Below are 22,521 nucleotides of genomic sequence, written 5' to 3' on the forward strand. Positions count from 1 at the left end.
ACCACCATCCTTATGATGCCACAAACACGTACCTACAAAAGGCATTTACTAGAACAAACAAGAATGTCTAAACATTTGCCTTAAACCAAATTTATCACTTTATATTTCTTCCAAACCAAACTTCACACCTGTATTCATACAACAGACTTCAGAGGCCACTCTGCCTTGACATCACATTAAAAACATCCTTAGATATGTGTGTATAATATAATATACACACACATACTATGTATGAATGAACACATACATAAATTTTCATCCAGAGAAGGAAAAGTTCAGCAACTTTGTTTCTCATAATCTTCCATTTACAGGTTCTTTCCAAATGCTCATTTCTTTTCCTTCATGTAGACCAACTCTGCTTCCTTCCCTCCCTGCCTCCTTTTCCCTCTCCACCACACACCTTGGTTCCCTTCCTCCCTTAGTCCTTTCTTCCTTTCCGCAACCTGTCCATCTTTATTATTCTCTTCATTTCTCTCTCCTCTCTTCTTTCTGCTTCCTTCCACACCCTTCCTATTGGCCCCTCCTCTCTTCTATTGGCCCCTCCTCTCTTCTATTGGCCCCTCCTCTCTCCTATTGGCCCCTCCTCTCTCCTATTGGCCCCTCCTCTCTTCTATTGGCCCCTCTCTCTTCTATTGGCCCCTCCTCTCTCCTATTGGCCCCTCTCTCTTCTATTGGCCCCTCCTCTCTTCTATTGGCCCCTCCTCTCTCCTATTGGCCCCTCTCTCTTCTATTGGCCACTCCTCTCTCCAATTGGCCCCTCTCTCTCCTATTGGCCCCTCTCTCTCCTATTGGCCCCTCCTCTCTCCTATTGGCCCCTCCTCTCTCCTATTGGCCCCTCCTCTCTCCTATTGGCCCCTCTCTCTTCTATTGGCCCCTCCTTCTCTCTTCTCCCTTCATTTTGTTCCCCCACACCCTCTCCTCTTCTCTACCACCTGTCTATCTCCTTCCTATCACCTCACTCTCTCCTTCTCTTTCTTATGTTCTCATTTTGTGTGTGTGTGCATGAGAGAGAGAGAGAGAGAGAGAGAGAGAGAGAGAGAGAGAGAGAGAGAGAGAGAGAGAGAGAGAGAGACCACATGTGTGTAGGTACCTGGAAAGGCCAGAAGAGGTGATCATATCCTGGAACTAGAATTCTATCTAGGTGGCTGAGAACCACCAGAAATAAATGCTGAGAGCTAACTCCCCTCTTCTAGAAGAGCAGAAAACACCCTTCAGCACTAGGTCATCTCTCTAGCATGGAATCTCATCTCTTTATGACAATTTGCTAACCTCCACCCATATTTCTACGACTGTTCCAGAGTGACAGCGATGTCGAAATAATCAGCCTCCAGCTGTCCTTGATCTTAGTTTTCTACCAAGACTCTGAAAGATTTTTAACAGGCTTGAAAATAGGGTGTGGTTTGTGCCATCGGAATGAAATTCCAGTGATCTTAAAGTATAAGCAAGAGACAGGGTCCATGAAAGATCCCGTGAGAGTAAATACTACATCAACAGTTGCTTGATGAGGGATACAAAAGGATAAAGAGTATCCAGAGAAGACTTTGCTAAGGACAAGACCTACAAGACAAGGAGTGGGAAGATATTCAAGATAGCACAATAGCATCTCTAGTGGGAACAGAAACAGTGACAAGGGGAATTAAATCTCAAGTCCTGTCATGTACAGGTTTACGTGTCTTTTTCATGAGCTTTGGGGCTTAGTATTGGAGCTGAAAAGGGATAAGATTTGGATAAGATTTTATAATGGTGTGTATGCACTTTACATCTGAGAGGCAGATGCGCATTTAGAATGACCAGAAGGTATGGGTTAACCCAGGTCCTTTCAAGATGTCCTACACTGTGGTTCCAATCTTGGAATGAGACCACGTTTGGAAAAAAAACATGTTTGAAAATATGTCTTTATTCATTTCTCTATAGGTAACCAGAACTCTGGGAAAACAAAATTTTGTTCTTCAGTATTTGATACAGCACTTATGGGAAAACTCATCCTGATTTTAGTTTTTACAAATGAGACCAATAAAAATGGATACAGAGAGGGGATCTAAGAAACAATCAGTAGCTGAGTTATAAAAGTATCCATTAAAAATATAGATTTTTTTTTCACCCAGACCAAAGGAACTTCTCTTCTCCTGCAGCTACCCTTAAGGCTGGAAGGCTTCCTCTCTTGTCCCCATGCAGAACTCTCCTCATCTTATGCAGACCCTGGTCCTTACTGCTTTCTCTCTCAGCTTATGTGATGACCGCAGTCATCTTTTCCTGCACATCTTCCAAAGTGCAGGTCTGGTTAACACCTGCTCTTTGTTTTCATTTCTCTTTGTGTTTGTGTGCATCTGCATGTGCAGACATGCACCATGCCTATGGAGGCTGGAAGAGAGCTGCAGTCTTGGGTGATCAGGATATGATCAGAATATGAGACCCCTGACTTCAGTGAGGGACTCTTCAGTTCTCCTGAAGCAACACACGCTCTTGACTACTGAACCATCTCTCCAGCCCAAGCCTGCTCTTCTAACTTGCTTTGTGTTTCTTTGGCACTGGGTTGCACTTTGTCTTACTGATAGACTATTGAGGGTGTTACAGTGGATGCTGCATTCATCTTTCCCATATTTCCTTCCTTTAAATCCAATGTGGCTCAAAGTTTCCACTTCCTATCACTTTGCAGGTCTTGCTGCTTTCTCTACCTACCAAAGACTGTTTGCCTGAAGTTCCAAACAGTTATGAAGTTAGGGAATGGATATTCCCTTTACCATGACAAGTGGGAGTTTATAAATATATACTTCTACAGGCTTTCTGGTTTAGTGAGATAACCGAGGAGTAGGTTTTACTCTTGCCCTGTTGGTTTTGTTTTGCTTTTTTAAAACTGGAATTAACTATCTCAGGCTTTGCCGTCCTTTATGACTGGTTCCTATACATTGTATTGGGACTCTCAAAGAAAAGATGCTGGAATTCTAACCCACAGTGCCAAATAGAATATTCCTTGAAAGCACACTCTTTGTAGGCTAATCAAGTTAAATTGAAATGGCTAGAGTGGATTTTAATCCATTGTGACTTTTAAAAGGGGGGATAAATTTAGCCACAGAGGCGACACATACAGAATGAAGATGGCGTGAATATGCAGAGGAAGAGGGGTTGGTGACTGCAAAGAGTTTGAGAGCTACATCTCTAAGGCAATGGAAAGGTGGGGCTAACAGAAGCCAGAAGATGGAGGTGGAACAGTCCCCCTGGGGTCTTCACTGGAGCATACTGCTGCAGCTGCCTTCATTTCTGACTTCCAAGCTGTAGGACTGTGAAAAGATTTACCGTTTGTTGCTTTAAGGAAGGGAGTCTTTGCGACACGTTAAGGTTAGCTCCTTTCCCATTTAAAAATATGTATCCTTATTATCTTTCTCACACTTCCTGTGCCTTTCTAATAAACAAATTGTATTTGAACTACTTTAACCCTCCTCCTCCTCCTCTGCCTCCTCCTACAATCTTTCTGCAATCCTTCTAATTCCATGGTACTAGGATTACACTAACAGCACATCACTCACTCACCATGCCTGAATGTGCCTGAACTTTCATTTCAGATTCCCATGTGACTAAAAAATAAATTCCCATGTGACTAAAAGAGCCTGATGTCTTTTTAAAAGAAAGATGGAGCATCCTGCCGTTTTCTGTGTTTTAAATTTTATTTTATTCGTTTATGTGTGTGTTTGCCTGCATAAATGTCTGTATATTGCACATATGCCAGGTGCCCAAAGCAGCCAGAAGAGGGCATCAGATCCCTTGGGACTGGAGTGTTCTAAGAGGCCATGTGGGTTCTTATATTCATTCCTGGGTCATCTAGAAGAGCAGCCAGTGATCTTCACTGCTGAGGCATCTCTCCAGTCTTATTTACCATTTTTAATACTTCTGGTAACTGGCCAAGCAGTCTCTATGGTTTTGGAAAGGATGAGGTAATAGATCAAGGAAAGCTAAGACAGTGAATTAAAAAAAATAAAATAAAAGAGTAAAGGCTCTGAGGATCCATGGAATTTGGCTGCATGTAAACAGGTAAAGGCAAAACAAACCCAGACGAAGCAAAGAAGCTGATACACAGAAAAGGTCAATTTGCTGTGGCACTGCAGGCTCAGAACTGCTTCGTTGCTCCTTTTAACTTTTAAATAAAATAATCATTAAGATATGGAAACGACAAATGAGACAAATATTTTTGTGTATTTTTAAAAGTTTTAAGAGCATAACTTTAAATACCGACCCCTGTAAGCAGCCACTCTGCTGCAGTAATGCACTGGGGGATTTAAAGCAGCAACATCAGACTGTTGCTCCTACCCTGAGTAAAGCTCGTGCACAAGTCAACCGCTACAGCTTCTGCTGACATAGCTCTACTGAATAACTATATTTATGCACATTTTAATGAATATATTTATAAGGATGCAATTGTTTTTGCCTTTTTAAAACAATTAAAGATTCCCTTCAGGGGGACAATGAAGATGTTATTGTGTTGCAAGTCTCTTCTACAATTACTGGTAATACATTTAAAATATTAAAGGAGAAAAACAATAGTTTGACTTGAAGTTGAAGAATGTATGCGCTAAGCCCCTTTGGTGACTTTTTTCATTCTGTGGTTTGCTACTCTGTCTAAAATCTTCAAACTGACTTGCAGGAAAATGAGAGGAGCATCCAAGAGCAAAGGGATATTCCTGTATCCCCTGATGCTGATTTAGCCACATCCAGACACAACTTTGAGAAGAAGAGTGAGATTCAGATGCAGAGCTAGTTGTAGATGCAGGGCCAGGACGAGTGCAATCACTAACGTCTTCTTATATCCCTGTAGACATAAGAAGGCACCAGCCCATACCTTAAAATGTATTTCACAGTCCTGGGCATGAAACCCAAAGCATTACACATGTCAAGCAACTGTTCTACCATGGCTGTATACCCACCATAAGATCATACATTAAATGAAACATTGCTAAGTATAAGTACACCTTCACTTTGGACAGTGAGCAGTGACCATGGCAGAAACTGTGAAACTAAAACTTTCTTGTAGTATTCTTAAAGACTCCTGCGCTGTGCGCTGCAGTTGTCCAGTTAAGCCTCATATTTAACCCCTTTAGTACTTCATTATGGCTTGGACGCAACAACTGTTCTTTACACTTGCACAGAATACCTTTAAAATGTTGATGAAAATGAACCACGTATATCCTAGAGTTCATCATGAGGCGGTTTTCATTTTGGTTTTGTTTTTCTTTTTATTTATTTTTAATCAGTAAGAATTCTTAAGAACCAAGATAAAACTACACAGTGTTATTGTGAAGGGGAAAAAATGATTAAATCAGAGGGTCAAATATTAGATTATACAAAGTATTATAAGGTTCTGAATATAGCCTCCCAAGATCTAGATTTTAAATACATCCATTATGTGCTTAACTAAAACAAAACAAAAAATATATAAACACCAACATCTGTATGCCCCAAGAGATGTTAGTTACATTACATACTTTGGAACAAAGAAGAAAAATTTATCATTCATTGAATAATTACTTACTGAGTAATAAGGTTTAAGGAATTGTGCCAAGAATACTTGGGATTCAAAGTAAACCCGATTTAGATATTCTGTAGGCAGTATAATCTTTGCTCACATACCATTTCAACATAACGTAATATGTATTTGGAGGTTTGAAAGTTGGAGTTATCATTTTAAAAGAGAGAAGAATCATTACTAACTTCGCTGTTCAGAGGAGACATAATTGATAAACACATCAAAGTAAAAGGGAGGAACAGTATTCACACATGAACACAGCAGGGATTCGGAGGAGGAAATAACATCACAAAGCAAGGATCTGTAAGAGCACACACAGTATTCACTAACAAGCAGCCCCACTTGCCTTAAACAGCGGCCCCTAGTGGGATGGAACAGAAAAGAAAGTGGAAAACAGGCAGCAACCAGAATGAGCAGGCCTTGAAGACCAGGTCAGAGCTGCTGAGGCACCATGGGAGGCTCAGGGGTACTAGGTGGAACACCCATCCTCACTTGCAGCCCCGGGTTTAATCAAGGCATAGAATGGAAGCTGCACTGAATGGAATGTAGACCACGGACTTCAAAGCCAGGAAATTGTGTAAGGAGCCTTGCTAGAGGCCAAAGAGCAAGCAAGCATGCTCTAGAAGGTCAAGGAACTCTAAGACTGTGAATTACGAGCACAGATTCATCCAAAAGAATCATCTTATCAACTGCTTCAGTGAGCGGGCTGCCTATTTTCAACAGGATCCCCATTAACAATACTGGACGAATCTGCGGACAGATTAATAAAGCTTTGAACTAGGCAGTGGCATTATTATATGTTTGTCATATTTCCCCCCTGCTAAATCAATATCAGCTTTAATACATTTTGTTTAACAATTCTGAACCTATACGATTCAGAAATGTTTTAAATACACAGTAGAAACATGCCACACTTGGCTAAAATTATGAAATACATATGTTCTGTATAAAATAAACTAATGAAACCATGTCACCTTATGTGACATATGTTTATGTGTGTGTGTATATATATATATATATATATACACACACCACATACCTGCCCCCAAAGGTATTCACGCACTTAGAACTAGTAAGGTAAGAATATAGCGTGGGTAGGAAGCCTGTTCGGAATGAGGCTTACTTTCGCCAACACTGTTACCAAATTTAAATGGGCAATAAAATGAATAGCTCAAGTGTAGTCCTTTAGACCCTCAGGAGGGTGTTTTCCTCCTCTGGGCAGTTTAATAATGTAAATATCTCAGTTCGTATGATACAGATAGTGGGCAAGCAGGGATGCTTTAATAAGTAATTTCTGGCCAAAGTGTGATGTTTCAATGTATTCTATAAAGCAAAACAACATGCTGATAGCTCTGTGTTTGTCATAACTATAAGTTTGCAAGACTGGGGGTAGCTTTGGGAAGATACAAGACACACAGGACTCCTCTGAATGGCCCCACTGTCCTCTGGGCAATCATCCAAGAGGTCTTTTGGGAGCAAACAGAACTAAAAAAAAAAAAAAAAAAAGCAGACCAAAGCAGGAAGGAGAGGAAATACCAGTTTCTTTCTGGGCCTCCCTCTTCGCTGCTTGGCTTTCTGGGAACACAGACACATCTGAAAATGTTCCTGCAAGGCAAGGGAGAAGAAGACAGACTCAGTCAGCTGGAGGTACACAGTTGTCAGGCTTATCCAAGCAGGGCTTTAAGATGGCTCAGCTCTGTGCAGCAAAGCAGGTAAGCAAGACACTCGTCACGTGCGCATTTCCCATCTGCGATCTCTGAGTCCTTATTTTATTTTAATGATTTAGAAAACAGCGGTATAATCTGAAAAGGTTGCTGTAACAGCCTGTCTTTGCTGAGTCTTTCTTAGGCCAGTCTGGGGGTTGCAAACGTAAGGAGTGAAAAATTTACAAAGAGAAACGAATGGAGAGAAAGACCAGGAGCCAGGCTGTGGAATCTATGTAAAATTTGGAAGAACACAGCTCAATTGTTATTTATTTTATCTTTGTTTATTGAGACAATTACTCACTCTTAAGCCCAGGATGGGCTGGAATTCACTGGCCTCCAACTTATAAAAATCTCCTGCTTTAGCCTCTTGAATACTAGGATTATAGGTGTGAGTCACCATGAGCAGCCTAGCATTTAACAAAAAGAGAGAAAGAGAATGGGAGGGAGAGAGGCTGCATAGAGAGGGAGGGATGGAAAGAGGAAGGGAGGGAAGGAAGGAGGGAGGGAGAGAGAGAGAAAGAGAGGGGAGGGAAAAATATCAATTTAATATTCAGCGTCACAGGAACCCTGTATGTGTCTTATTAGTCTGTGAGGTCATGAGAAATGTGTTTGAAAGAAATGGTACTTTGTTCTCTACGGTAGAGTACAAGTAGAACATGATTCTGCACAGGTACAGACACAAGTGTAGCCTTAGACAGCGGGAACAGCCACTACTCTCTTTTCTGCCTGCAAAGAAAAACTACATCTACCTAGGGTAATCTCGTTCCTAATTTGTAAGAAACAGTCTCTGTTTGTTTTTGGTGTTTGCCATTGCTGGTTTTCTTTTTATCAAAATGTAAAAAGTGAAAAAAAATAAAAACAAAAGTACACCCGATTGCCTAACAAACTATATAATCTTAGAACCTTTAACTTTTCTGAGGTAAGGTTATCTCTGTAACCTTTCCATACTATATCTGAGTTTACTGCACCTAAACACTGTTAACAGTTTCCTGGCTGTAAGATACTGAGTGCAAATTTCTCCTTTGCATGGGTGGCCTCAGCCTCTTCTATTTAGTTCATTGATGGTATTTCTGAAGATTCAGCAGTAAGTGAATTCACACTAAATGAAGTCTGCCAGTTTTGATGACCACACTCAATTTATGTGTCTGAAAATGTCTTCATAAATCGAGCATTTGAAAAATGCTCGATGTTTTCTTTGTAGAGTTTTGTTAGAAACCTCCATAATGCAGATTTTAAAATTGTATTTTCTTGTTTTGCTGCCATAAACCTGGGAGTAATGTTAGATATACAGATTATGAATAGCTCAACACAAGAATAATTTGAGAATGTATCTGTAAAAATCAAACTATCTAATAAACTTAGGATACTTTGGCTTCTTTGTGCTCATAAGATATTTATTTACTCTCCTTTTCTTTCCCCTTTAGACAGGATCTCTATGTGGCTCTGGATGTCCTGGAACTTGCTATGGAGAACAGACTGGCCTCACACTCACAGAGATCCTCCTGCCTTTATCTCCCGAGTGCTCAGATTAAAGGCAGCTGCCACCATGCCTGGTCTATCTCTGGACTTTCTTGCTTTCTGCTTTGAGTCATTTATAAGACAATCCATATAACTTTGCAAGTGTAAATATACCAAGTAAATATTAAAATTCAGATTTAAAACAAGCATTCTCTCCTTGACGTGTTCACCACATTTGAGATCACAGCACAAATGTGAGGCCTCATCATGCTGACAGTGCAGTAGAGTCTATAGATGAACCGGTCATTCATTTCTCGAGATCATAATTTCCAAATGCAGTGGGGAAAGAACAGCTGGCACCAACCCTACCAAAGAATGGCAGGTAATGAAGAAATGTGAAGAGTAGAGAGAAGTGGTCTAACTCAGGGGAGGGGCCACCAACTTGTTATCTAATACCAAATGGTCAGCCCTGAAATCACGTATACTCAAGTAACATTGTAGAGTCTGAGCAGGTCATATTTGAGAATATATACATATATATACACATACATACACATGCGCATGTGTGTATGTATGTGTATGTATATGTCTACATATATTATAAATGTATATACACATATAAATATTAGATGTACATGTGTGTTACATGTATGTGTTACATGTATATATCATAATTATATACATATAACATTATACATGTAATAATACACACACACACACAGGGTTAAATTTAAAAAAAAAAAACCATGAATTTGAAAGAAACCTAGGGTGGGTATCTGAAAAGGTTGGGGGCATAAAAGGAAAAAGGGACTTGGTGTAAGTATAATATAAAAAAAATAATAATACATTGAAAGGAAAAAGTCATTTTACTTTCAGTGTGAAAGAAAAAATACCAAAGAAGCTCAACTATACATGATAATACATAAGGTAGACTTTTTTTTATTACTTTCAAAAATCTCTCCTGACAATTGTGGAAAGCACAAACTGTAACTTTGGACAAGATAACTTACATCCCCGAGCTGTTTTGACTTAATCTCTGAAAAGGATTCTTTCTTATAAAAAAAAATTGTGAGAATTTAATATATAAGCAATACCCAGGTGTGTGCCTTGCACGTAGCTGATTCTTATTAAAACAGTGTTTACTGGGGTGGGAGACAGAAGTTCCTTAACAGTTATATGAACTTAAGTTCCAAGACGTCTGTGGCTTTTTCAGTTCTCGTACATCCCTCTAATGTCAGAGGGCTGGATTTAGTACTCATTGAAACAGTTCATTATTCATTATTTCTTGACTATATTTACAGAATGTGAAAAATGCATTATTCACCACACACACACACACACACACACACAAACACACTGAGACACACACACTGACACATACTCACAAACTCGTACACACACACTGACAGACACACACTCACCATTATTCAATCTGACATTTGACTACAACTTTTCATAGGTCTTAATTTATTTCCTGATTCAAGAGGGGGAGGGGAAAGAGAGAAGAGAATGGAAGGTGAAAACTGCCAAAATTCTCCTGTGTGTTTGAATCAAAAAATTATAATGAAAAAATACCAAAAGAAACTATATTGCTTTTAAAATCTGATACATTGTGATACAAAAAAATTTTATGTTGATAGACTACAATTTATCATAAAATAAATACTAAGTAAATAATTAACTGAACAAAATACTTAATAAAGAGCTGGGGAGAGGTCTAACCAGGTAAAAGCACTCGCCTCATAAAATGACCAACTTGGATCCCTGGACCTAACACAGAAAGATGGATGACGTGGTTCTCGCCTGCAGTCCTGGCACTCCTATGGTGAAGTGGGCTGTGCAGTCAGAAGCAATGCCAGGAGAAAGCTCATGGTTAAAATGGCATGAACTAGGATACCATATGGTGACAAAACAGCAAGAGGAACACTGTCTCAACAAGTGACGGAGAACAAGAGCTAGTTACTGAATTTACAATGCACCTACACACCTCTGCACGTGCATGCATGTGCACACAAAGAAACACACACACATGCATACACATACACACACAGAAACACATACACAGACAGACAGACAGACACACACACACCAAAATAAATAAGTTAATAAAAACAAAAACTCAAAATAGGTAGTGCTTTCTTAGATCTCTATGTGTCCCTTTTTCATATAACCTTAGCCATTAAAGTAAAAATCGAAAATTTCTAAAACTCATTTGTTCTTCACAATGAATGAAATGTGGCCAATATAAAGTCATTGACTGCATATGTCCTGCAATGCTTAATTTTAATTGTCACTAGGGCCTGGGAAGATTCTCAATCAGGTATGTCTGCAGATGTTCACCTGGATTACACTGATTGGTGTAGAAAGTCTCAGTTGAGTGTTAGTGACATGGTCAGAGTGGGCCCTGAACCTGATGGAAGTAAAAGAGCTAGCTAAGTATTGCCGAGCATGTGTCTCTTGCTCTCTTCTGACTGAAGATGTAATATAACCAGTTCCCTCAGCCTCCTCCTGCTGTTTCTTTCCTGAAAGGATGGACAGTCACTTGAAATTGGGAGCCAAAATAAACCCTTTCTCCCCTAAGATGTTCTCAGGGGGAGTGTTATCACAGCATCTGGAAAGAAATGGTTACCTGTCCTTAAGAGCAAAACCAAGACATCATGAAGGATGCCAAAAGCAGTGTGAATTAATGGCAAAGACTTGATAGCTCACTGTAATCCTCATACCTGCCCTGCTTCTCTTATTACAAAAGAATTCAAATTTCTGCCTATGAAATTTTATATAACTGGATTTTGGGGTCATTCATAAAAAGTAATAGGCCTTCACAAAAATTAAAGGCCTACTGATCCCTATTTTTTTCTCTCCATTATCTTCCCCACTGCTCATGTGCTCCTTCCCTCCCTCCCTTCCTCCCTTCGTTATGTCCTCCTTCCCTGCCTTATGTCCTCCCTCCCTCCCTCCTTTCCTCCCTCCCTTCCTCCCTCCCTCTCTCCCTCTCTCCCTCCATCCTTCCCTCTCTTCCTCCCTTTCTCCCTTCCTTCCTGGAGGAGCTCTTGGGTCAAACCCTGGAAGAGGCTATGGGACAGTGAATGTCCTTTCAGTGGTGTGGCTATCTGTAAGAAATCCTTCACATAAATTCAAGGAAGTCACCTTCAATTCACTTACTGTCCCATGAAACTAGACGTGGTTGAGATGAGTTCTTTTCCTCTGTTTCTGGTGCTAATCTGACATGATAGTCACAAAACTCTCCACAGTTCTCTTTTTCATTGGGGAGGGTTTATTTTCGAGACAGGGTCTCTTTATTTAGCCTTGACCCTGCCTGGATGACCAACGTGGCCTCTAACTTGGGATAATTCTCTTGTCTCTGGCCACCTGAATGCCCAGATCACAGATGTTTTCAACCATGTACACGCAAATGCACACACAATGTCTCTTTCCCACCCTTTAGAAAGCAGTGCCTGTTTCATTTGATAATGTAATCGTTTATATTTTAGATGATTTCAAGGATAAAATTTCAGAAAACTTTCATCACATTGGTGGCAGTGCTCTGGGTTTTTAATCGATGAAGTGAACATGCATGGCAATGTGTAACTACATGGCAACTGAGCATGAATTCTAAGTTCTTTAGAGAGGTGTGCGTACTTTGGAGGTCACAGGCAACACGTTGGCCTCTGGGGGCATGCTGTGGCCTATGGTTCTTCTATGACCACTATTATTCTATCTCTTAATGGCCCTCTACAAGTCAGAACAACTTTCATTTGCTTTTTCTATTGCCAACATTAGTATCTCAAGGAGGTCCATGGCCATTTTTGTTGTATAAAAAAAATGAATTCAATGTAATTTTAGCAATGTGAAACTCAACTAGTATACCTCCATCTCACCAACAAATAGCTCTGCATTCTGGGAGACTTACCATGGCTTGTGAAAGAACATAAATTTATTAATTTGTTTACTTTAATATGTTATCGTCATTTTTTTTAAAAAACCCGCTAACCATGTAATATATTAAGTTGATCAGCCCAGTGGGCTATAACTTACAAAATACTTTACAAACTTAACCAATCTTTGATTAATTAGTCCTCAAGAGCAGAGTTGATGAAAATGATTATATGTTTCAATAAAATTTTTATTTAGATAAATTGGAAATCTGGACTCTTGCCATCCCTGGGATAAGTGCTTATTTGTATTTTATATCAGATATCAAGCTTTAATGATATTCACAGTCTCAGTTCCACTCTGTATAAGCATGTTTCTCAGGTTTGTTCTCAAAAGTCTATAATCTTAATATCTTAAGCTCCCGCTTCCACAAACAATAGCTAGGCATCTCATTTTACTTTTCTTAAGAACCACAAATCACTATAAGGCGTCTTACCACTCCTGAGGCAGGGTTGATGGCCCCCAAGTTACTGCTGATTGGTGAATAACGATGCCAAAAGCCAAGAGCTGGGCCAAAGAGACAGGTGGGGTTTAGGTTTTCTGGACTTGGGGTTGGAGAAGAAAGAAGAAGGTGCAGGAGAAGGAAGGAGCAGCGGCCATGGGTTAAGAAACAAGAGTGGCCGGGTGGTGGTGGAGCATACCTTTAATCCCAGCACTTGGGAGGCAGAGGCAGGCGGATTTCTGAGTTCGAGGCTGGCCTGGTCTACAGAGTGAGTTCCAGGACATCCAGGGCCACACAGAGAAAACTTGTCTCGAAAAACCAATATTAAAAAAAAAAAGAAACAAGAGAGTGTGGCACTGAGGGCTGGTCAACTGGAGTTAAGAGCAACCCAGATGAAACATAGTAAGTAGCAAGTTATAGCTTGGGGTTATCAATAGGAAGGTAGTTTCTAACAGAATGGAGGGTAGGAAGTTGCCCAGCTCTTGTGTTGTTTAAGGCGTATTGTAAGTGTGTGTGTGTGTGTGTGTGTGTGTGTGTGTGTGTGTGTGTGTGTGTGTGCATGAACATGCAGGACCGAGAGAACAGCCTTTCTCACTAGCCTGCCTAGATTTAAATTTAGGTTCTGCCACTTACGACTGAGTGACCTTGGACAAATGTCTTAACTTTTCTTGGCCTCTGTTTCAAAGGGGTTATACCATTATCTCCAGACCCACAATATATTTCAGCAGTGCTGCAAAAGTGAGGTGCCAGTCTTCATTCTTTTCTCAGGGTTGAACGCATCACAAGGATATTCCCTTGGGGGGGAAAAACAAACCTAAAATATCCAAGGCCAAGGCCAAAGCAGGAACTATTCTCTATTAATAAATACGAAAGATGTCGGTTGAGTGCTGGCCTTTGTCACAGTGAGGTAATGAAGAGGGAGGAGGATACCAGAAGGAAGAGACTTCCAGAGGAAGCAGGGATGTCCAGGAGATATTTCTTACATTCACTTCCCATAAGATGAGTGGGCCTCACAACTCTATCCACCTAGGGACACATGGATGTCTCAGTAGACTTAATATTAGTAGATGGCTGTGCTCCTAGTATTTGGGAAGCTAAAAACAAGAAAATTCAAGGCTAGCCTGCACTACATAGGTAAATCTCATCCCAGACAAAGAGGATGGCCTAATCCCATTGTCACTAGAGAAATGGGAAGTACAAAGAGTGCTGGTGACTGTACTCCAGTGTTTGGAAATAAGACGCATGTTTCACAGCAGAGCTCTTTGAAAATGTCAAGTTCCTGAGAGCTAGAGACTTCTAAACAGCTGCTATCAAAGTCCCAGGTGAAGGCAGCTGGCTTTACCCACAGAGGGAGCTGAAGGTTGCTCAGTGTGGGTAAGAGAACCAAGGAAAAATGTCCAATGCAGTCACACATACCCTGGATACGACAGGAGACTCTTTTCTCTTCCCTTCCCTAGAGCCCAGAATCAGAGTGACAAAGCAATATGGAAGGAGCCAAGAGTGTGCAAGTAGACAGTGTACCAGTTCTAGGACCACACCCTAGATAGGAGATCTGGAGCACAGGTGTCCTACACTAGGGAGGCTGAACAGTAGTAAAGAAGTAAGGAACAATGCAGTGGCCAAACTTAACACTGAAATATTGGAGGGTAGATGATACAAGCCTAACATTAGTGTTTGTTCTCTACTTCCATCCATCCATCCATCCATCCTATCTGTCTATCTATCATCTATCTATCATATATATAATTAGATTTCTCCCTTTCCTTTCCTCCCCCAAACCCTCCCATATATCTCTCCCTGTTCTCTTTCAAATTCATGGCCTCTTCTTACATTAATTGTTACTGCATGCACAAATGTATATTTAGGTGCACATGTATTCCTAAATATAACTTTCTCAGTCCATATAATATTATTTGCATGTATATTTTCAAGGATGGCCACTGGGCACTGGACAACCTATTGTATTGCTCTCCTCTGGAGAAGACCAAAGTTGTCAGTACCAGTTTTTCTCAGTTGCCTTTAGTTCATTGTGTAGGTTCCAGACCTCCTGGGCTTTTCCCCCACCCACTTTGGAAGGTTTGTTGATGTTATTCCTGTCCAGCTTGCATTTGGGCAGCATTTCAAATGAGAGGTGGGCTCACAACAGCAGAGTTCACCAGTATCAGAAAAGTAGTTTTGACATGAAACCATAATGTGCGGTCTTATTCTTTCAATTTGAAACTTCTCAACCAAAGCAGATTCTTAACAAAATAAAGAAAGAGAGAAAGAGAGGAAGGAAGGAAGGAAGGGAGGGAGGGAGGAAGGGAGGGAGGGAGGGAGGGAGGGAAGGAGGGAGAGAGGGAGGGAGGGAGGAAGGAAGGAAGAACCACAGACCAGAGGTCTAGCCTAGCCACTACACAAAACTATACTCTAGGCCATCTCTGGGAAAAACAATTGGAATTTTGCAAGGTCTTTATCAGCACTTAATCCTTAAGTACATTCAAGTGTCCTTTCCCCAAAATGATACTCCTAAGTTCGGGAAGCAAAGTGGCAGTATTCTTATTTGCTTTTGTCACCAGGCCTTAAGCCTGAACTCCTCACTTTGATAGAAACTCTAATCCAACAGGGAGATTGACACAAGAGCATCATATGCTCACTCAGCATTTGTGGAACCCAATATAATATCCCTAACCGGAAGGAAGCATTTCTCCACATATGAAACAAGAAGAGTAGATGAAATGGCTAAAATTAGCAAAGATCCATCATGGCAGCCCTGAGAAATTATGACTTCACATAATTCATGTCCTTGATTATCTTTAATATTCTTTTTTAACTTTTCTTACCTCCTTGCCCCTCAAAATCAAGGGCTATATATCTCCAGCAAACATTATTTGGGCCTTGGGAATGAGGAACAAACATATTTTCATTAGTTGTGTGAGTCAACTCTATCCTATACCCCAGTGTTACATAAACACAAGCAACTCAGGGGACCACTCTTGAATGCTTAACTTGCCACAGCTATTCTTGTATCCATAAAGACATCCACTTCCTGACTTCCTAAATGCTACTGGAATGCCCACTGGCTTGCTGCCGTTTAACTGCACTGTATTCAAATAAATAATAATTAGATGCTGCAGCTGCGGCTCCCCTGTAATAAGTCCTGTATACCTTACATCAAACTGTCAGAAGGGGTGCATTCCCAGACACAGGCACTGGGCTTGTGGGGCGGAGTCCTGTATGGCTAATACACATTTGACAAATACATCATTCTCTCTCTCCTTTCCCCTTTTCCTTTCCTCCCCTACCTCTCTTCCCCATCAAGCAGATTTCCAGTGTGTGTGTGTGTGTGTGTGTGTGTGTGTGTGTGTGTGCGTGCGTGTGCGTGTGTGTGTGCGCATGTGTATGTGTGCCTGTGTGTGTGTGTGCGTGTCTGTGCATGTGTGTGCATTGTGTGCGTGTGCATGTGTATGTGTAGTGGGTATGTGTGTGTGTGTGCGTGCGTGTGTGTGTGTGTGCATGTGTGTGCGCACGTGTATGTGTGCCTGTGTGTGTGTGTGTGTGTTCGCGCGCGCGTGTGTGTGTGTGTGTGTGTGTGTGTGTGTGTGTATGTGTGTGTGTGCATGCGCATGTGTGTGTGTAGTGGGTATGTGTGTGTGCATGCGCGTGTGTGTGTGCATGCGCATGTGTGTGTGTGCGCGCACGCGCGTCTCTGTGTGTGTGTCTGTGTGTGTGTGAGCGTGCGCGCGCATGTGTGTGTGCGTGTGCATGTGTGTATGTGTGCATGCGCATGTGTGTGTGTGTAGTGGGTATGTGTGTGTACGTCTGTGCGTGTGTGTGTGTGTGTGTGTCTAGTGGGTATGTGTGTGTTCCTAATGCAATTTAAATTGCTGGTACCCACATGCTCTTGTTTCCTAAATCCTTCATCTTGACTAGATCCCTGTCCAAGGCTTGTTCTCCACCACCACATCCTCCCAATGTGTAGGCCTGATGTAGGTAAGGAATAGGCCTTTTTAGCCTCAGCAGTGGCTTCTACAGCATCCTGAGTCTTTGGCAGCGGCAGCAGCCCAGGTTTTGGTTTTAACCTTTTTTATGGTGTGTATAGGGACACGTGATGCCTGTATGGGACACAAGCCACAGCTAACATGTGGAGAGCAGAGGGCACCCTGTGGAGTGTTTCCCACCGCCTTCCATCTTTGAGTGGATGGCAGAGATTGAGGTTAGGTCACCAAGCTTATTTAGTAAAAGAGTCTACTCCGTAAGCCTGTAGGTCCTTTGCTCTCTTTTCATGGCAGCTACAGGTTTGCTTGCCTGTCTCACTTGTCCACTCCCTTAGATAACAGCCATGGTGAATGTGGAATGATGCTAGCATGTGTTTATAGCATTTCAGAGACTATTAACTTAGATAGCTTCATTTCTCAACCTGCTTAATCTTCGCCAGGAATAACAAACTTTCTGTTCTCAAAGTATTTCTCATAAATAATATTTAGAAGGTATTTAAAATAACGTTGCTTATGCACATAACATTTTCATTAACATTTTTTACATTTAGTTCTACTTCCTGGCAGACGACTGAAACATCTCATCTCCTCAGCTGACTTCCCTCCTCATGACACTCTGTCTACCCTGGAAGAGATGGCTGTTATTTTTTTTTTCTCAGCTATACAATATTTTCTGATTTGTTTTCTACATTGTATAAATGTAGGCAAATAAAATCTACCATCTAACTCTTGAGGGAGTAACATTTAGGCAGCATCTTCCTGAAAGTCCCCAACGAATAGAACAAGCCTTACTGTCAGCTTTAAGAGTCAATATGCTGCAGGCTCAGGGCTCCAGAGAATGTAACAGCATTAGGGTAAACAGGAACAGAGTCTAGTTTGGCTTAGCACAGCACAGGCAAAACCCTAGGAGGAGAAAGGGCCACTAATGCAGCTGCTCAGTGGGAAATCCTTTCTCTTTAGATGGAGGACTCCTCAAGCACTGGTCCAGGACTAAATACTTACAGAGTCAAATAGGATTCTTTTAGTTTTCAGAGATTTTCCAGGTGTGTAAGTGTGTGTGTGTGTGTGTGTGTGTGTGTGTATGTGCACGTGCATATGTTTGTGTGTACATGCATGTGTGCATACATATTAAGCCAAAGGATGATCTTAGGTAGATGTCGTTCATCACATGCCATCCACCCCCTGGAATATGTATATTATATTATATATTTTATATATATATATTATATTATATATTATATATATTATATTATGTATATAATAGTATATATATACTACTATACTTATATATATATACTATTTTATTTAAGTGTGTGTGTGTATGTGTGAGTGTGTGAGGACATATGAACAGTGCTTCACGGGTCAGAAGCTAGAGTTGGTTTAGCTGTTGGAATCCAAATTGCTGCTGTCAACAAAAGTGTCCTTGACTATTGAGCTATCTCTGTCACCCGCCTTGCTTTTTGCTACAAGCCTTCTCGTTGGTCTGGAGTTTACCCATCAGGGTAGACTAACCAGCAAGTGAGTCTTGCAGACCTCACTGTCTCCTCCTCCCTGGTGCTTGGGCTATGTATGCATGCTCCATTCCTGGCCTTTTACCTTGGATTCTGTGGTTCAAACTCAGGCATTTGACCATCTGAGAGCTACCTTCCCAGCCCCAAGACACTTCCAGTACGACCACGGTGCTCACTGCCAATCATAACTAGGACATTGCCATACCTAAAACTGGATATCCACTCTTACTGTGGAGGACAGACTGTCATAGAATTTAGGGGTCTGTTTACCAAGTTTCAAACAAACTGTAAAATAGAAACTTCCAAGATTTGCTACAGACTCAGAAACTGTTGCGTCTCCCAAGGGCCCGTCCCAGAAATAACGTACTAGTCAGTGATTGCATCTGATGACCTGACTCCAAGACTCTTGGAGCTACAATGGGAAGTACAGAGAAAATACCAATTTTGGCAACTCAGGGATCAAGTAGGGAGAAAAAAAGCGAGGATGGCTAAAATTGGAAACCAGAAGTTGCTTCTAACAAAGAGCTATTGTCTCTTTATGTGGGCCAGTATAAATTATAAAACATTACTTTTGGGTTATACACATATCTTTTGGGAATTGCATATCATAATCTTTCTGTAGCGACAATTTGAGCGAATTGTTTGATAGCTCTGTTTTGAGTTTTATGACTTCAAAGTCGATATCCTAAAACAAAGCTGAAGGCGGTCTTTTGAGCCATTTATTTACATTAATCTAATTTTTAAAAAATATCTGTGGACCAAAGTCATCAGACACAGCAGAGTACAAAAACAGAAAATACAAACATACAAGGGAAATTGCTTGGAATAGAATTGTTTGGAATATCTGTTATACGATTCATTGGCCTGAAACAAATATTAAGGCATAGTTTAGGTGTATGAATGCTTTGCCCACATGGATCTCAATGCACTACTTGCATGGCTGCTGCCAACAGCGGCTAACAGAGGGCATCAGATTCTCCCAGAATTGGAGTTACAGATGGATATGATCCCCCATGTGGGTGTTGGGAATTAAGCCTATCCTCTGGAAGAGTAATCAGTGCTCGTAACCACCAAGCCATCTCTCTAGCAAAACTATAATATGTGCACACCCTGAATCTCATGTTTTGAAATTACAATTTAAAAGTTTAGTGTTCAGTCTAAGTTTTCAAACAAACCCTTTTTTGTCTGCCCTGAAGCCTAATTTATAGCTAACATCCTTGCCCTATCTCTTAAAAACATCAGGATCTAGTTGGTAGGATTCCCCCCTTGCCATTTACAAATGGCATGTTCTATGCTCCATCCTGCACAGTACTTTCAATCGGTACATTTTTTTTTTAAATCAAAACAAATGTCTTCAAATATAGGAACTAGGAGGAACAAGGAGAGGAGAAGCTGTAATCAGAACATATTCTATGAAAACATCCATTTTCAATAAAAGAAAGGATAAGATTAAAATGAAAAAATTAAATAAATGTTTTTTCACTGATCAAGTTTTTCTATGACAATTTAAAGAATATATATATGAAATGTGTATCACATATGACATATTACATATTTTTATTTTGATAATTCTCACAACACTAAAACTCTCTCCTAAAACTTTTCTTCAGAAAAACAATTTATACTTTATATAAATGTAAAAAAAGTTATATAAGTAATATAAAATCAATTTTCAGGGGGACAGGGACAAATAATAATAACCAAATATTCAAAACACAAAAACTGCAAGCTGGTCAATCAATATTTAGAAAATGCTTATATTAGTAGCAGTAAAAGAAACAATATATACCATTTTCATTTTCTTATATATCTCAAGAATGCAGTAAAAGCCTTTCAGAGGGACATTTGTCAATATACAGCAAGGGCTTCAAACTCTTACATTTATGACTTCTTCAGAATGATTTAATAAAATAGCACTATGGCATATTTTATAAACACAGAACATTGAATGCATTTTAGATAACATATTTTTGTCTGTATGGCAAAATATTATGCATTCATCAGGCTATTAAAGTAATATAAAGTTATTTTCCTTACAATGTAGCTTTTAAGATAATGAATACACTCTGTGGTAACTCTAAGAGAGTTATCTTTCTTTTCTCTCTTGGACTTTGGGTAAATAAAGTTGAAGTGAACTGCAGTGGTATCATAAAGTCCATCTATCTTCATGTGACAGCAATCTCGAGAATTTTTACAAGTTCCCTCTGCCCTCTGCAGTCTGTGCTTTCTGCCCCCTTAGAACGTGGCACCTACTCATTCCACATCTTATCACCTGTTCTAGGTATCTATAAGCCTAGAGAATGTAGTCTTTCAGTTAGCTCTTTTACTTGGTATAATGATATTATGAGGAGAATTCATCACTCTTGAGACTATAGACCAATATCCTGCTCCTTTTTATTACTAAACAGAAGTCTACTACATGTGCTAAAGTTTCTTTATTCATTCACCAGATGGTAGATTGCTCAGCTGTCTCAGGATTTTGCTTATTATGAATACAATTATTGTGGATATTTACATAGAAGGATCGATGCAATCACAAAGTTTTCTCTTAATTTTTTTTTCTGACCCCCACCCCACCTTGAGACAGAGCAGCAACTTGTAATACCAGGCTAGCCTTCAACTCAAAATCCTCTTGGTGGTTGTCCTGGCTGGTTTTGTGTGTCAACGTGACACAAGCTGGAATTATCACAGAGAAAGGAGTCCCCCTTGAGGAAATGGCTCCATAAGATCCAGTTGTAAGGCATTTTCTCAATTAGTGATCAAGGGTGGGAGGGCCTAGACTATTGTGGGTGGTGCCATCCCTGGGGCGGTAGTTTGGGGTTTTATTGGAAACCAAGCTGAACAGGGCAGGGGAAGCAAGCCAATAAGTAACATCCCCCAGTGGGATTGCATCCACTCCTTCTTCCTGACCTGCTTGAGTTCCAGTCCTTTCTTCCTTTGGTGATGAACAACAATGTAGAAGTAGAGGCTGAATAAACCCTTTCCTCCCCAACTTGCTTCTTGGTCATGATGTTTGTGCAGGAAAAGAAACCCTAACTAAGACACTGGTAGATCTACCAGGGGCCACATCCTGAATGAAAACTGAGTCTCCCTCCCTAGCATCTTTCAACTGTCAATAGCTCTGCAATTAGGCGTGGAGCTCATGAGGTGAGTCGGAAATACAGGACTTTGTCACCAGGCCTATCTTTATTAAGTGTGTTTTATTTAGAAGTGTTTGGTTACTGGTGGACATATTCAACTTAAAAAAAAAATTGGGAAGATCTCTTTTCCAAAGTAGCTTGACACTTTGTATTTTCAACATCAATTCAAAACTGTCCAAATGTATCACTCATTTCTTACTTGGTACCATTCTTTCAATGTTTTCTACCCCACAAGGTTGATGATTATAACTGTTATGAAATATAATGCTTATGAGGGGGGTACCTGGAGGGCCTATGTCAAGGTGTGGCTCTGAGAAATCATGCCATGCAACAGACCTGGTATAAAGGGGGTTTATTTGGGGTAAGGGAGGGGAGTGAGGGCCTGGAGAAGGGGGTAGAAGCAGGCAGAGCCATGAGGGCAGAGAAGCAGAGAGGAGGGGACAGAGGAGGTAAAAGGTGAGAGAGTGGCTAGGAACATGTGGGAACAGAGAGAGATATGTGGAGGGGGGATGGAGGGAAAAAGGGAGGGAGGGACAGAGAGATGGGGGGGGCAAACAGCTGGCATTGGCAGGGGATAAAGTAAGCTCTTGTGTAGCAGAATCACTAGTGAACTAGAGGTGACTTTTGACTCTCATTTCCTTAACAACAGAAGGATTATACGTCTTTCCCATTTCTTGCTTGTTCACTGAAGAGTCTGCTCAAATATTTGCCTATTATAGAGAGTGGTAGCTGATTTACTATTTTTAGACATTTTTTTGTGCTTTTTTATTTTTTGCATCAGAAATATGCCTTATCGTGTTTTGTTGTGCTTTATTTTGTTTTATTTGTTTTGGCTAACT

General features: G+C 40.6%; 1 protein-coding gene across 32 annotated transcripts in view; it reads right to left on the reverse strand.

Moving 5' to 3' along the window:
* Rims1 (regulating synaptic membrane exocytosis 1) overlaps positions 1–22,521 on the reverse strand; it is a 501,635-nt gene that overhangs the window by 312,199 nt on the left and 166,915 nt on the right. For 28 of the 32 annotated variants that reach the window (XM_031367021.1, XM_031367027.1, XM_031367031.1 and 25 more), the window contains one exon: positions 7,052–7,120. The exons of the other annotated variants lie outside the window; for them this stretch is intronic. In XM_031367021.1, coding sequence (XP_031222881.1) covers positions 7,052–7,120 — 69 coding nt within the window. The remainder of the gene's footprint in view (positions 1–7,051; positions 7,121–22,521) is intronic. 32 annotated transcript variants of the gene reach the window in all.

This window comes from Mastomys coucha, unplaced genomic scaffold, assembly GCF_008632895.1.
Source record: "Mastomys coucha isolate ucsf_1 unplaced genomic scaffold, UCSF_Mcou_1 pScaffold14, whole genome shotgun sequence".
NCBI classification, from domain to species: Eukaryota; Metazoa; Chordata; class Mammalia; order Rodentia; family Muridae; genus Mastomys; species Mastomys coucha.